General features: G+C 39.1%; 1 protein-coding gene across 1 annotated transcript in view; it reads left to right on the top strand.

Annotated features, from left to right (window-relative positions):
* The window catches only part of HSD17B12 (hydroxysteroid 17-beta dehydrogenase 12), an 86976-nt gene that overhangs the window by 44324 nt on the left and 26204 nt on the right, over positions 1-16448 (top strand). Inside the window, 3 exon segments of the mRNA XM_065064772.1 lie at positions 8406-8516; positions 11934-11998; positions 12953-12997. Of these exon segments, the coding sequence (XP_064920844.1) occupies positions 8406-8516; positions 11934-11998; positions 12953-12997 (221 nt within the window).

Genomic DNA, 16448 nt, shown 5'->3' with positions numbered 1-16448 from the left:
TACACATTGTCACAGGCAATAAGGAATGTTACAGGAAGTATTGGAAATAGTCCATATGACCTTCCTAAATGAGTTAGTAAACTAAAAATAGCTTTCTTTATGCTGTATTTAAAAAAAAACATACCACCAATTAATATTTTAAAAAGTTGGGGGGCGTGTGTGGGTGTTGAAAATAGCACCAGAGAAGGAGGAGAGAAGGGAGTTTGAGATGCTGCCTGTCACACTGTGGTGACCTTCCTACAACTCACCTTGTGCTTATCTCTGAAACAGCTTGGGGTTGTATCCTAACAAACTCTTGATGCAGCTTCAGCCATAGTGGATATTTTGAGGTAGCGATGAGGCAAACCAAAGCTGTTCTCAGTATCAGTAGGCTGGACTCCTGACCCGCGTGAGGACAGTCAGATGTGTTGTGTCTGGTGCCTCTCGTGCCTGCCCCAACTGGAGTGAGGGGGGTGTGGGCAGCGCCTGGGCTGTGCTGGCCTTGCTGCTGAAAAGAGTGTCCTTTGGAAACATGGCAATGACTTGACCGTGCAGCCCCCCTGGCTGTCAGCTGCTGCAGCTGCCTTTACAGGCTGCTTGGTTTTGTGGTTTTAGTTAGCTTTGTAATTAGGACAAGCTTGATTTAGAAAAGCTTATGGTGTTGAGCATAATATTTGGGTAAATGGGCTTATTGATTGATCCTGTGTCTTGCTAAGAATTTTTTTCTGACTTGGTGAGTGTATCTTAGAAGCTGTAATGTATTTTGATGTAATGGGAGTCAGGAGCAAGTGTTAATAAAGCATGTTTTCTTCCTATGTTTTGTAGTAGCAGTACTGCTTATACACACAAAAAACTTAAATGCCCTCTGTGACTCAAGGGTTGGTGGACTTTGTCTTAGAGATGCATCTTCTGCTGTGTTGTCTTTGAAAGCTGAGAAGTGAGGAACTGACTTGTGTATATTGAAACTTAAAGCTGTTTAACAGAATCGTAACCTTTTAAATAAGGTTTGGCAGTTTTTATCCATTCTCTATGTGGTTAGATTTTTTAAAAGGTTCCTATTTTTAAGGAAGCTGTATATATGAAATAATGTGTGCAACTAGTGCAGTGTATGTAAGGAATTCCCTGGCAATATTGCATGTGTAGTTGAATGAAAGGAATCTCAGCCTATTCGTTAGTGCTTGACTAAACATGCATACACACATGCTTTTAAAAATGTGTTGAAACATAGCAAGTTCTGTTAAATTATAGATGGGCATCTCAGATGTGCTGTGCAGAAACTGATACAGTATAGCATTCCTACCTGGAGACTTATTTTGCAAACTGGCTGCAAACAGAGCTTTCTTTTAGCTACAACTTCAACTTTTGTTATTGGTTAGGTTACCACTACTCTGCTTTGTAGTTTTATATAAAATGTCTAACTTATCATTATGAAAATTCTACTGTATCTGTTGCTGCATATCTGCTCTCCTTCTGAACACTCGTGTTCTCTTGCATGGGGTCTCTGCTGTGCAGCACTCCGCTTGGATTAGGGTCCAGCACTGACCCTCCCTTCTCTCCTGTGCCGCTCTCCAGGCCCTGGTCTCTCTTGTTTCCATTTTCACAGAAATTAGAAGCATGATCTGTCATTTGGGATAAGGACTGATACAGCTACACAAATGGAAGAGTCCCTTCGGAAAGGCTAGCCTTTTAGGTATTAAGTTTGTCCGTGGACTTGGTAATTGGAACAAATTAAATGCATAGATCCTCTTTTCTCTATCTGTTACCTGTGCTACTGGGATCTGATTCCTGAAGAATATTGCAGGTTTTCTGGGGTTTCTGCTCTTTTTTCCCATAAGTATCCATATGCTCCTCTGGTAATTCTGTATTTCACTGTGGCTGATGTGGGCAGGGTGGGGAGGAGATTTCTATGTCATCATACATGTTTTTCTCAATATCTTGGACTTCACTGAGTAACTTAGAACTGTAATTAACAGCTCATTCCTTGCATTTATAAGTCCCTACAAAATGATCAGAAGAAGCTAGCTCTTGTTATATCCAGCTGATTTTAACATACTTCTGTATGGTGGATAATATCAGTGTGTAATAACAATCTGCTATCACCAATCTGAAATTGTTTGATTCTTCTGGAGAACAGCTTGCATCCATACATGACAGTCAGTGTGCCATTTCTGTGAACTCTGTAAGTGCCAAATTGGTTACCTTCCCAAAAAGCGTGCCCTTACTTTAAAAACCCAAATACTTTGTAGAGCTGTTTGCAACTATTCTCTAGCTTTAAATTCTTCATCTCTGTCCTGTATCGATACAGTATGAAAAAACGTGAGCTTTTAATGTTTTACTTTAATCTCTCAGCTTCTTAGCCTTTATTGAAAGGTTACAAACTCTTTCTGGAGGCTGGGTACTGGTTTAGGGTGAGTTTTGCTACTGCGGTGATGACATCTTCATTTGTGGATGTAGTTGGATCTCCTTACTTAAACATTTTCCCCCCTTCTGTATGATGAAGAATGAAGATCTATTTTTCTGCTGCTTCACTTGCATGTATGGCCATTCTGAAGCTAAAGACCAAGCGAGACGTTTTCTGTTTTTGCAAGCAGTTGCATTATATTATGTCACTGTGATGAGCAATATTTATAAGAGACTTTGATTGTAAAGCAGTAAGATACTTTAATTCTAGCAAAAGGCTATTAATGTAGTTTCTCTGAGCTTGAAATAACTGATCCCAGCGCCTGCTTACAATGTGGCCCTTCTATCCTGAACCTCTCTGTCACAAAGTTGGCTGGATTTGTTTGAACACACTCAATGCAAATTCAAGCTGCTGTAGCCAACTGCTTTGAAACAAGTGGTGCAAGTACTAATGTTATTAGGGATGATGATCTTGTTTTTCTGTTTCCTGGTGAGACGTCGTACCACAGACCCCTTTAACACTGATACTGCTCTGTTGGGTAAACTGAGCTGCTTCTCCTGACCACCAGGCTGGTGTCTGTTTGCTTTTGCATCTGAGTATGCAAGGTCTCTCCTCTGGGGGAACCTTCTTTCAAGCCCAGTTTATCTGCATCTGAAAATTTTACTTCCTTAGCATTTTCTTAGTGTGTCAACCAAAATTTCAGTTTAGGGAGGGCTGCTGCTTTGAATTATTTGCAATCTTTTTTTTTTTTTTTTTTTTTTTTTTTTTTTGGGAACATGCCTACCTATTCAGGGTGTAGCTCATTGTGGTTTCTAACTTTCCACTTGTTTTTTTTTTTTTTAATTCCAGTGTGATCTTTTTTGCTGGTATTCAAGGTAATGTGGTGCTATTTTGCACCTGTATCTTTTTAGTAGCAAAGGTGTGCCCTAGTTTGCCTGATCATTTTAGATTAGTGTTTTCCTTGTGTAGCAAGACACTGAATACATTTTCTATAAGTCAGACATCTCCCTGGCCTTTGGAGTTACTTAAGCTTTTGCTTCACCTAGTGAGGTTGTAACTAACCATCTTACAGATGAGAAATCAGTTAAGTTTGTCTCTTTGGCTGTTGCTCGGGATGGTGCTGGTGTGCTTTCCACCACTGAGTTGTTATTTCTCTACTTTTCAGTCTTTGGTTCTCTGATGGCTCAGTAGTGCCTGCTCTGTAGCTGCCTGCTTGCTGAAGTGTGTGGTTTCCAGCTTTACCAGTCTGTCTTCCTTGAGTGTCGGTGCCTTCCTCTGCCGCCTTCCCCTCCACCTTAGTGCTGCAGCATCTTTCACTTATGATCTTGCCAGCTGCACACTACCTTCATTGGCATCTGGAGTTACTGTTCCCATTCTGAGGTAGAACTGGGTGTCCCTCTGGGCTTAATCTGCTCTTTAGCAGCCTTCGTTCTTGCATTTGTAATTAAACGCTAATGTCACATCTTTGTGAAAGCAGATATTCTTTTCCTATGAACTATTGATGACTTAAATAATGTATGAATGCATGCATATCCTTTTAATAAAAATTCTGAACTTCACAGTTTATTTTCTGATTTTAAGATGTCAAACTGAGTCTCTGATAAAGTTTGTCTGCAAGAACTTTCATGAACAGCAGACAACATCTGTGTAAAAATTCAAAATGAGTTTAGGAAGACTACTGAGATCTGGACACATGATGCATCATTTCTTTTCAAAGTGTGAATATATATAAAAGTTCATCATAGTTGAGACTCTTTAGAAGGAAGATGAAGAATAGATACGACGTTTGGTTTTGCTGGCTCTCTTCCACCTTCCTTGTGCTTGTGAAAATCATTATGATAAGATTTGTAAAAGCTGAAAGGGGCAGGTTCAAATTCTGAAAAATCTAGAAGATGCATAGGAGAAGTCTGACATGCATAGGAAACTAAAAAGATGGAATGAAAGCAAGTAAGTGTTAACATCTGTGTGTCTTCTGCCTCGGAATTGAGAAGTAATGAAAGTTACCTGTTCAGTGTTAGCAACCGAATGTCAGTGCAGTATCAACCAATGCATAGTGACAGGAAAAGGAAGGAAAAGAACATTGTTATGAGATAGGACCAAAGAGGAGGAGATGGCAGTTCAAAACCTTAATATCAGATGGAGCAGTCAGAATGGGTCCAGGCACACCAATTTGAAATTTGGTCAGTGCTGTTTTTGGCAGGTTTGAAAGAAAAAACGTGGCAGCGGGGAGGTGGTGTGGGTGCTGAAAATGTGTAAGGATTTGTAGTGACTGGGCAGAGAGCTGTAGGAGAAAGTGCTGAAGGCCATCAGGGTAGACATACCCAGCTCAGGAAGTTCCTGAGCAACAAACTGTTGGAGCTTGGGATAATAAATTGAGGAAACATTACTACGTACTTTCCTTATTCTTCATAGCATTTTCTTATTTATCTGCTACAGAATACCAATTCTTGCATGGATGGACCTCTGGACAGACCTGGAATGACTGTTTAAATGTCTTTATGCTTATTTTGAATAGTGGCACTTTAACAGAGTTTGAAACACTATTAGGAGTCCTCTTCTGAGGATACCCAAGGTAGTGTGTTCTTCAAGGGATTATCCATAAAAGTGCTTGTGTTCCTGATGGGGTGTGTGTGTGAGGAACATGGTTAAACAGCCAACTTGTCTCCAGACCATTTCATCCTTTATTGTGCAGGAATGCACAGAATGGGAACATGCCTCAAGAGGTCAGTTCTTCTTTACCAACTGTGCAAAAGTGGCACTTTTTTCAGTTATGATGTTCCCCTTCTAATGTGTATATTTTATACTTCCTTTATTTGCATGACAACTGTTTTTCTATAGGTATTGGTCTGGGACATGCCTATGTCTCTGCAGTCTCTGTTCTTGGATTGCTATCTGTATCTTTGAAATAATTCATTCCAATATCTTCTACAAAAGTTTGTTTTGCCTTTTTGTATTGTACAACATTTGTACTATCCTGCTCTGTCACCATTATGACTATTGGTTTGTTCAGCCTTTCCACTGCTGTGAAGATGTTTTGTCAAGGCTTTGTTTGTGGTCAATAACTTATTTTTTCAAATATTTTTTCAAACCATGTGTGGTTGCAGAAGATTGTCTGCTTTTGCTAGATTACTAGGGTAGAGCTGTACATAGTTGATCTCTTGCTAGATTACCAGAAGTCTTGGCTACAGTCATACAGGCCCAGTAAATTAACTTGACATGTGCAAGTTTAAGTTAAAATGTATTTGTAAGGTCAATACTCATCTCACCTGAGATTTTTAGTAAATGAGATGACTAAAACACTGGTGTATCAGAGTTGAAAAATGTGAAGGAGGTCTGCTGAACTTCCTTTCCCATCTTTGAGACCTTATGTATAGGTGCTGACTGTTGCACAACTATTGATAACATGGTGGTGTAATAATCAGGCCCCACATCTATGGATAATGTGGTGGTGTAATATTCAGTCTCACACAAAGAAACATTTGAAGCACCGGTTCCAAAGACAAAACATCAGATTCACTAGTCAATATATTATCAGGAATGGTGGATACACTGGCAGATAATATCGGCTCTTTCAGATTCCTTTAGTTGCTGACTGCAAAAACTGGTTTGATATCCTTCTTTTGCTGTATGTGGCTCCTGATTACCTCATTGTTGTCAAGGTGAAAGCTTCTTTAATGAGTTTCAGGTTGTCTCTTCTTAGTAAGAGGCCAGTCACTGCTAGCTATCCTGGATTAGGACATAGCATGCTTGCTACTTTCTTTATTGCACTATGTCTCAGTCTTTTTTGACAGATAAAACAAGGATTGTTTCTAGCCCATCTGTTTGAGAACATCTTAATCCTTCGTAAGATCAAGGACATTCCCCTTTCTGTTGTTCATAGACGGCAGAGCACACCTCCTGTGCACCTTGTGCTCTGTGTACTAGGATGAGCTTATGCAGAAGTGACTTGATGCTATTTGCATTGTCATTTTACATGGAACAATTTTATCAGGTGTATCTACCAGTCTTTTCTCTGTAGTGGATCATCCCATCTGTCGCAGGTTCTGGGACAGCACAGGATATGCACAAGTTCTGGAATATCCAAATGGTGGTGAATGGGGAGGGAGGGCTTGGCCAGTGGCTGGCACCTGCCAGGGTGTGTCTCTTGTTTGCAGTGAGCTGCTGCCCAAAGACAGTGTTCTCTGGCCATGCCGCTAGGCCATCTTTTCGTGTTATTATACACTGTACTACCCACCTGCAGTGCACAAAGGGTGCTGTGTGGTTTTGTAGGTGTATTGCTTAACTGTCTCAAATTTAACAGCTCTTTGCCAATTTTCTAAAGACTCAAAGCAATTGTCTTACGTGAGCAGTGGTGTAAGGGTTTTTTATTGTTTTGCTATTTATAGTATTAGATCTTCAGTGTGGGTTGTTTTTTTCCTCCTTGCCGTATCCTCTCAGTATCCCTGTAGTGATTTCAAAAAGCTTTAAAGATAGATCAGCAGCAATCCTAATGAAGAGTTTAGTATAGAAGGGCAAGTACAATTGACCAAATTTGTGAGGATGATATTTGGGTCCTTCAAACAGTTCTCATTTTGTGAGGGATCTGAGTGGCAGTGAAGACAGCTGTAGATCCCATAAACCAGTTAAAAACAGCATGTGTGCGGAACTGTGCGACTTAGGCTTTGCCCGCCCAGTCCACTTGCACGTATTAATTGTGCCTGTAAGAACTCACACATGTATGCTAAATATTAGAACAGCTGTGTTCAAAAATAGGCTGTTTCTATACCACACCCCTCCCCCTCAAATGTTGAACTAGATTTTCTTCTGACGTGATCACAAGCCTGCTGCTGCAGTAGGGGCTTAATGCTATTTGCGTCGTCGTTTGACATAGCAACATCTCTCGGGGGATTTTTAAACAATGCAGCTGTTCAGGAGAGATGAAGAGGTTGAGGGTGGGGAGAGGGAAAAGGAGGAGAAATAATTTCATCTGCCATGAGGGCTGTTGCTGGGGGGAGGGGAGGCAGCCAGCAAACCAATGAGTTCAGTGGATTCATGATTCTGCATGAATGGACGGCAGGATCATGGGAGACGCAGCTTTCCCTTGAATGGGAAGGAGCATCATGGGAATCTGGCTGCTTCTAATCTTTTTGTGAATGATTCTTTTTCTTTAACATGGCACTGCTTTTATGAATGGCTCTGGGGGCAAACTGCTGCAAAATCCTTCTCAGGCTGTATACAGGTTCCTCAAGGGATGTTGGGGTTGGAGTCAGGTGCAGCAAAACACAGATGTGGCAATATTAAGCTGCTGTTCTGCTCTTTTGAACTCTGAGAGGACATTGTACTGATTTGAATTCAGTGTAATTAATTTAGTTTGAGGGAAGCAGAGTTGTTTTTTATATTAAGTGTTTTAAATACTTGCTTTCTTTTTCTGTTTCAAAATGAGGTGGGTTACATGTGTTTTCCATGTTCTGTTAAGGATGGAGATGGCAGCATATCAGAATGCTTTTGGAATTATTAAACTTGAAGTTCTGTTCATGTACACCTATGTGTTCACTTTTTGATATATGTTCAAAATACTAAATATTCAAAAAGTTTTATGGCACCAGAAGGGAGAATGGAAATGGAGTGCAGTAAAATAAAGAATGGTTTTGCTTGGTCTGAAGAAACTAATTTGCCATTTGGTGTAAGTTGGAAATAAACTGTTCTTTTCAACTTGTACTTGAACATGGTTTTCATGCATTTTCAGATTTCTGCATTTGTTTTTGTGCCAAACCCATTCAAAAATCTTTTTCTTGCCATCTTCATTGTCCCTTACAAATGAAATGCTGAATCATTTGAGAATTTACCTTCGCACCAGAAGCAGCTTACTGTTGCAAACTTTTTGTACAGGTTTTGTTAAAATTCAAGGATTCTTATTACAGAGATGAAAATGTTAATTTGTAATATTAGCAACTTAATGTTTTATAAAACTGTAATAACTGATATATTCGTAGTATCTGGATGGTAATTCAACTATTTCAAACTTAAACTTTAAAACTTTTCCTAGAGGAGAAGTACAAAGTGGAAACAAGAGTAATTGTGGCAGACTTTGGAGAGAGAGAAGATATTTACAGTGGAATCAAAGCGGGATTGGAAGGCCTGGAAATTGGTGTTTTAGGTTTGTATCTGATCTTCCTTTCATCGTATGTTTTGTCTTGACATGCTTACTAACTTTTTCCCATATTGAAGTTGATTGAAACCAATTCACAAAAGCTAATATTTGCCTGACTAAAACTGTGTTGCTGCATAATCAATATGAGGTTTTTTCTTTTTAGCTTCCTGTTGATATACTACATGAGATGGTGCTTGCACATGTGCCTGGGTTCCAAGAACTGTGATGCTTACTGAATGTGTTTGATGCGTTGGTCTGTGACTGCTAAAGGCTCTTTATCTTACAACTGCATGCACAGTGACCTGACTGAATGCCATCTTACAACCTAAACAAGCTCCAGATACTTAGATTCAGCTTAGCAGTAGAGTCCTGTGAGGGTGGAAAAAAAAGTCAACTTTTAATTGTGGAGCTGTTAAAATTTAATCATTACAACATAGCATCAAGTAACTGGCTCCTGCTTCAAAAGTCTTAAGTGCGTTCTGGTCATGTTGGTAAGCTGTGGTTCTTCTGCTGGTAGCAACACAATGTGCCTGAATATGGTTCGTGATACTGTAGGAGTGTAGGTGGTGTGTTAGTCCCTGAAAAGACAAGATGATCCTTCCAGCTACTACATCAAATGTAGAACTTACATGATTTCAAGAAAGTATTTTATCACAAACAAAGAACAGTTTAAATATAACAGTTTACACTAATCTTTTCTGAACAGTAGGGTAAAGGCAGTTTCTTATCTGTGTTCTGGTCCTTTCCTTAGGAGCACATATACCTGTGCATATGCTGTATTTTTATGGTTACTCAGTATGGGGATGAGAACCTATGATAGTTAGACACAAGACTTCACATTCTTACGAAGTCACATGGCTCAGACTTCTACTGGTCTATGTCATCTGACAGAGTACTTCTCACTAGACAGCTCATATTTTACTAACCTGAAGTGCACTAATTAGAGCTAAACATTTTTTTTTTTAAAGCATATTTCAAAATAAGTTCATTATGTACATGACAATACAGTATAGGAGCTTTGTTGCCAATAGATGAATCTTGTACAACATCTGCAAATAATGACCAAAAAAGTAGTGTCTATAAAAACTCAATTCAAAATAATATTAAAAAATAAATCCCAGAATGTCCCTTAATACTTCTGATGGATTTGCAGCTCATGACGTCCAGTACTTAATTTCTATAAAAACCCAAATCCATTGGAGTAACTGCAACTGTCAGTTTTGTGTGAAGAGTAGTTCTGACAAAGCTGTGGATGCCTTGTTTCTTGTTTCTCGAGGAAATTAGTTCCAAGGAAATTTTGAAGATTAAACTTAATGTTTGTTCTAATCTGTCTCATCAAAATCAATTCAGGGAATGCAAGACTTGCAAGCTGCCTGTCTCGTAGTGATTGTTGCAGAATGGTGTATCACTTATATGTCCCAAAACACTAGCAAACCCTTTATTGTGTGAGGTACATATCCACACTGGAAGGGATTTTATTATTTCTTAAACTGTGTAAGGTTATGGTGGTACACGAAATAATTAATCTGACTCTTAATCATCTTGCTTAAAGTGGACACAAAGGCAGTGAATGTGTCTTGGATTTTATGTAAGCTTATTACAGGAAAACAAGCCTGTTCCTCAAACAGCCTGGTTCGTGCTTTTATTTGCATGAGCACTTTGCTATTTTTACCATGTTTTTAGTCAACGAGATGTTCTGGAGTTGTGTATTCTCTAGCTGAGTTCCTTTGCTTTTTTTCTTGCAGCTATTGCCAGCGCAGGTTTACAGACATCTCTCTTCTCACTAATCACTAGCAGTTTTAGTAGATCTCATGCTTGAGTTCATCGGATTACTTGATATGTAGGTTTTTTCTTTTCTCCAGATACAGCTGTATTTATAGAAACCATTTGCCAATGTAATTTTTCAACAGAAATGATAGCTTCTCCAGAAAGACTGTATCTTAATTTTTTATGGCAATTAATTTCATGCTTTTAGTACCTTATTTAAAATTCTGTAGCGTTTGTTGCAGTCTGGAATGTAGCTCTTATTGACCTGCATTTTTCACATTTGTGTGAGAGAAAACATGAGTTTAAATGAGAACAGCCATAAGAGATGAGGTCTCAGGTTCCAGTGTACTTTCTTCTTTCAGGTCTCATCTGGAACAGTGGGTATGAGAAGCGCTGGTAGCACAGCATAGTTGTCAGTGATCAATGCTGATCATTTTTTAACCTTATACTTAGAGACACAGGAGTCTCCACATATACTCCTCAAGATCGAGCTTCTGATTATATAGTTGCACAGTGTATAACTAAAGTACTTACAGATTGAAATCCTTGTAAACTTATTTGGAAGCTTCTTCTCACCCACATAGGAAGGCTAAAAGAGTTTGCATAATGTTTTGCTGTGTGTTCAAAACAGCGTCTGTCAGTGACTTCGAACATGTGCTAGCTACAGCAATATGTTAAACAAGCAGAGGTGGGAAATCTTTATTTTGCTGTGGTTCTCAAAAGGAGTCTGAGCCGAACTGGATCTTACTCTGTTGTTACCGAGATTTCCGTAGGCAAAATATGCCTGTACAAACTGATTTTTTTTAAAAAATGTTCTGTTCCAAACTGCAGCAAAATAAAAAATGATAGCTGGAAGTGGAAGGGTACATATCTGGGACCCAGTCTGCAGTAAAAGGTGTGAATTTTCTGACTATCTCTGTAGCATGAATCATATAAATACTCTAAATTTGGAGAGAATAACCAAGGTTAGTCCCAAAACTCTGCCACAGTTCATAGCCAAAATCCTTTTCAGAGAGATGGACTGAAAAGCAGTTTATTTTAGATGAAAAGAAGAAAAAAAAAAAAATCTGGCTCCCTCTGGAAGATTAACCTTCTTCATTTTAAAACTTTACTCTCTAAATACAGTGAACATCTGCTGGGAATCTGCCAGCTCCCCATTCTCCTCAGTCCCTCTGTTCTCCAAGCTGAAATCTGAAAGTTAAAAATTTGAAACACACCACATGCCTAACGAACTAAGGCTTTCCGTAAATACACTGAGATCTGGTCTAAAAGACGTGTCATTCGAGGGAATCTCGGAATTTTTGTGCACTTGACCAGAATCTCTCCCACATGGAGCCCGGGCTCCGGCTGCCACCTGCCGGCGACAACTGCGGTGGCACCTGGGGCCCGGCGGCCGCTGCACCGGGAATGGGGCCGAGGAGAGGGGTCGTGGTGCATGGCCTGCATTAGGTTTCCTTAATACCCTCTCAGGCACAAAGAGCTTTTCTTTGGCTTGAAACCCCATTTCCGCAGCCTTGAGGAACTCAGTGATGGTGTTCATTAGAATGTTTTAAATGCAACTTTTCAAGAGGATTGCTTGAAAATTGTCTCTTATCAGAGCATGACAAATCAAATCTCATGCAAGCAATCTAACTAAAACTTCATATTTTTTTTCAGTCAACAACGTGGGAATTTCGTATGTTTATCCTGAATATTTTCTTGATGTGCCAGACCTGGATAAAGTAAGTGCTTTTGTGGTGCCTTCTGGTGTTCTCATTTTTAGCACTAAATACTTAATGGATACGGCGAAAGTATTTAGGTTTGGTGAAGGTACTCGCATAATGATGTTTTCTGATTAGAATTTAGGGTTTAAAAAGCTAGGAGATCTACATAAGCAACATAACACAATCCAGATTATGGCGGTCTTTCTTTTTGTGTTGTTTTTTACTTCATGCTGTTCCCTGCTTTTTCATTTTGTATTTCTATTTCAGAAAAATGCTGTGCGGTCAGTATCTGAATTTCAATCCTGTCTGCATATTCCATAACACTGTATGAAACTTAAACATGACTGGTTTAGACAGTTTGTAATGTGAGGACAATCTTGGTTGTGTTGGGTACATTGAAAACTCTGATTCTGCACAATTTCAGTGGTGCGTGATTTTGTTTCCAAAAGCCCTGTAGCTCCTGTATTCACTGTGAGTTTGTGCATTCTGCTTAAGTATTGATGGATGTATCAGTGTTTTAGTTCACTTTCAAATCAGCTTCATAATATTTAGCAAAAAAACCCTTCTTTTTTTTTTTCTCTTTACCCCATGACCTTTAAGTTACTAAAACACTGTTATGAAATGGTTAAGAGCAAAATACAGACACTAATTTATGAACATATCTAAAATACCAGAATATACTTAAGTTAATAAATATTGCAAATAGTGCTAGGAAATATAATATCAATGTGACACATCTGTGCTGTTCTTTATTGGTGTGAGCTCCTAATCAGAGATACAACTTGACTGACAGCCATTCACAGACTTTGCTTTGAAAGTCTGTCACTGTTTCTGGTACTTAAGCAGGAAGGCAAGGAGTACAGGTGGATGTGTAAGTGTAAGGTTTAATTTATCCTGGCACTTAAACCCCGAGGGTGTGTAAATATTGATCAAATAACTTACAACAAACCCCAAAACTTTGTTTTCTTGCAGACAGTTGACAAAATGATCAACATTAACATCATGGCTGTTTGTAAGGTAAGTGCTGTCTTACCAACACTTGTTTTTGGTGCCTTAATTCAAACCAGCAATTAAAATTCAGTTGTTTGAAGCAATTACTTTCACCTGTTGAACCACAGGTTCATTTCTCATCTTGGAGTAACCCAGAGGTTCTGATTGTTGTATCCGATTGTTCTGATTGGTGTGTGAAATAACTGATAAGTCTCTTTGCAACAAATTCTATTTAATAGAGCCAGGTAGGTACATGAAACAACACTTAATGCTGCTTCAGGCTGGTTGTTCTAGTTCTAATGTAATCGTTTATTCTTCTCCACTTGTATCTGTGTTTCTTGGGGTGGGCTTTCCTTATCTTTGTACGCCTAAGGATTTGTATACTGTTGTGAGAAGGCACTTAAATATTTTCTGTGAAATATATGAACAAGAAGGAAAACAAAGTTCGCAGAAGTGTGCATTAACTTTTGAAGTAGTGAGCTTCCCTTTTTGATATTTAAGCTGTATGTTTTTTTAATCAGGAAGAAATCAGCCTGACTTGAGGCTAAAATATATGTCTGTTTCCTCGTTTATTAACATGAGGCCCACTCATAAATCAGATTTTCATCCTACTGTTTCAAAGCTTAAAAGGGGCAGAGGGAATAGCAGCTGCTTACATGACATAGGGACTCAGTGTATTACCAGTGAGTGCTGAAGAAACTCCTTGTGATTATTCACTGCCAAACATTAACTTTCTCTTCCTATGCGTAACACAACTTGCATCTCCATTAGCTGAGGGTTAACTTTTTTGCCACAAAGCTAAAATATTGTGTGTTCCAAAGCTGGCTTGAAAGATTTGACATTCTTGTGGCTGTTCTGATTGGATTAAGTACTAAATTCATCTAGTATGGTGCTCTCAGGGAGTCTAAAGTGTAGGTGTTCTGTTTCCATGTGGGGAGGCACGGGACCTCTTGAAATAATACTTCTGTAAGGTTCTCACACCTTAATAAAACATAGGCAGACAGTGAAAAAGCAACCCTTGCATGACTAAATGGGATTGTTAATGTCAGCTTGCTGCTGATAACTCACTTCTGTGTGATTTACTTGACATCTTAAACCGACTTGTTGCACAGTTAGAAATGCTGCAACAGTGAGTCTTCAGAAATTTTTCATCTTGAAAATGACTGCTATCCTAATAAGTACAGATTTTTAGTTGACTGAGAAGGGTTGTGGTCTGTGGTGTCTTGTTGCATTCCTGAAAGATTTTCATCAGAGAATTCAGTTATTAATGGGCACCTTTTAAAGTTTCTCTTATGAAAGTAATTTAGCAGAATTTTTTTTTTAATGTTAACACAGCTACACCAGGTGTAAATGTGAAGTGGTGTTGTGCGTAGCCCTCTTAGCTAGAGATCAGTGTCATCAGAAGAATGCCTCTGCTAAGGTGTGACATCCGTGCTGTGCCAGCAGAGGGAGTGCACTATTCAGTGATTAAAGAATTTGGGGTGTCAGGCTTCCTGGGAGCATTTTGCTAGATTACAAAAGTTGCAAATCAACTACTTTTATATGCATTTCTGAGGATGGTAGTCTAGAATAATTGTGAAGGTCTGCTTTACTGGGTATGTACCTAAAATTCCAGAGATGCAGCCAGATTGTATTGGTTTCCAGAGTAAACTAGTGTATTTTGTAGCTTGAGTCTTTGTGATCAGTGGTGTTCAACTATTTAACAAAATTGTTGTACAGGTTCTTGTAAAATTTGCATTGTCAAACAAGTATCTACTTGCTGTGTTTTAACAGTGTTTTTCCTTATGTTTGAAAACTTTTTTCTTGTCTGTGAGCAGCTTCTGTTACTGCGTATAATCAGTTTGAGCATAAGCTTCCAGGCTTGAAAATGTTTCATCCTGCATGAGCCTGTTGTGTAATTAAACAGTAGGCATGCCAGATGCTTACTGTTTTGGGAAGAGGAACACATTAGAGATATGTACCATCTGTAAGTAATTTTTTCAGGCAAACCCGTGGAACTGGGGAATCATGGTAGGAAAAACAATTTTGGGAAAGCCTGTGTGTCCTTTCACTTAGATTTTTGGGACAGGATCCTGTGAACATGTAGTTTGGTGTTTGAGGCTGATTTAATCTCTTACCCATGGGTATAAGTGTGCTAAAAAAAAAATCCCTTCTTGCCTGATTAAAAACATGAAGTTTGGGATGGAGGAGGGTACTGGGTCCTTCAGCAAGGAGATGAGGATGTGCTGAAGAGCTGAAGGTACAGGAGAGGCAAAGCAGGTTTTGTGTATCCATTTGGGCTCAGAGTATCTTCAGATCCTCATCAGAAGTGTTACAGAAATGGTCTACTGTTACATTCTGGAACTTCACCACCTACTTTCCTTGCCTTTGGGACCAAACTTCCTCAGTGCTTAAAGGGTAACAATATTCCAAGTCTTTTAAGTAACTTGCACCTGTGCTGTCAGCAACACCTCTTTGGATACCATAACATTTCTGGTACGCATGTCAAATACCTCTGCTTCTGGCTGAAATGCTCCTTAGGCTTGGAGTGGGAAAGTGAAGACATTCAGCACAGTTTGATTCTGCAGAACTATTAAGGTCTCCTTTGTTGCCACAAGTGAAAGCTTGTTTGAAGGATAATTATCTCTTACCTCTTGACCCACTGTTTTCTTTGTTGGGCAGCTCATTGATTTCCTAGGGGAAATGCATTGAGCAGGAGGGGATACAATGAGAGATAAGACCCCCATCTTCACCTCCCAGGATAAATTACCAGCCTAGTTGGTTCTGCTGTTTCATACTTTTCCCAAACCATTAGAGAATCTAATACTATGAAATTTCCCTATGTGTTTGAGAACTTGTTTCCCATCAGAGCTTTTAAACATGTTTCTTTTCAAAATCCTATTTGATGCTATTTGCTCCTATCGTGTCCTTAGAGCACTGATGGATTAGGTCTCCCATGAACCCCGCGGTGTTGCAATTTTGGGGCTGGACAGTTTGGTGTGATTACTGTGATCTGCCTTCAAAGCACCCTGTACACCACCAAAAACAAGTTATGTCAAAATGCAGAAAACACATTGGAAATCTCACATCTTATAAAATACTGGTTAAAAACCCAGTCAAACACCACTGTGCCCCCTCTCACTGCAGTAAGTTCTTTTTAAGCTCTCCAGGAAATACCACATTTTTATGGTCATGTGCAGTGCAGGAGTTTGTTCTTCATTTGCTTTGATGATGCCATAAACAGAATGAAGAATTTTTGTTTCTGGTATTTTCTCAGGAAAGCTTGAGACTTGATGCAGCCTAGTGCAAGGATTGAGTTGACAGATAAATGAGGAAGACAGGGCAGTATGTGAAGTTTCATGGTTCCTGTCATAATTGCATCTCAAGCTTCTGGGGGGATTTAAAAAACAGAACTTCAATGATTGTTGATGGTAGTTCAGGTAACATGGGTTTGTATTATTTTTTGATGTCTCATCAAATTTTGAGACACAAACTAAAC

This window comes from Columba livia, chromosome 5 (assembly GCF_036013475.1).
Source record: "Columba livia isolate bColLiv1 breed racing homer chromosome 5, bColLiv1.pat.W.v2, whole genome shotgun sequence".
Classification (NCBI taxonomy): Eukaryota; Metazoa; Chordata; class Aves; order Columbiformes; family Columbidae; genus Columba; species Columba livia.
This window is presented reverse-complemented; position numbering and strand designations above follow the sequence as displayed.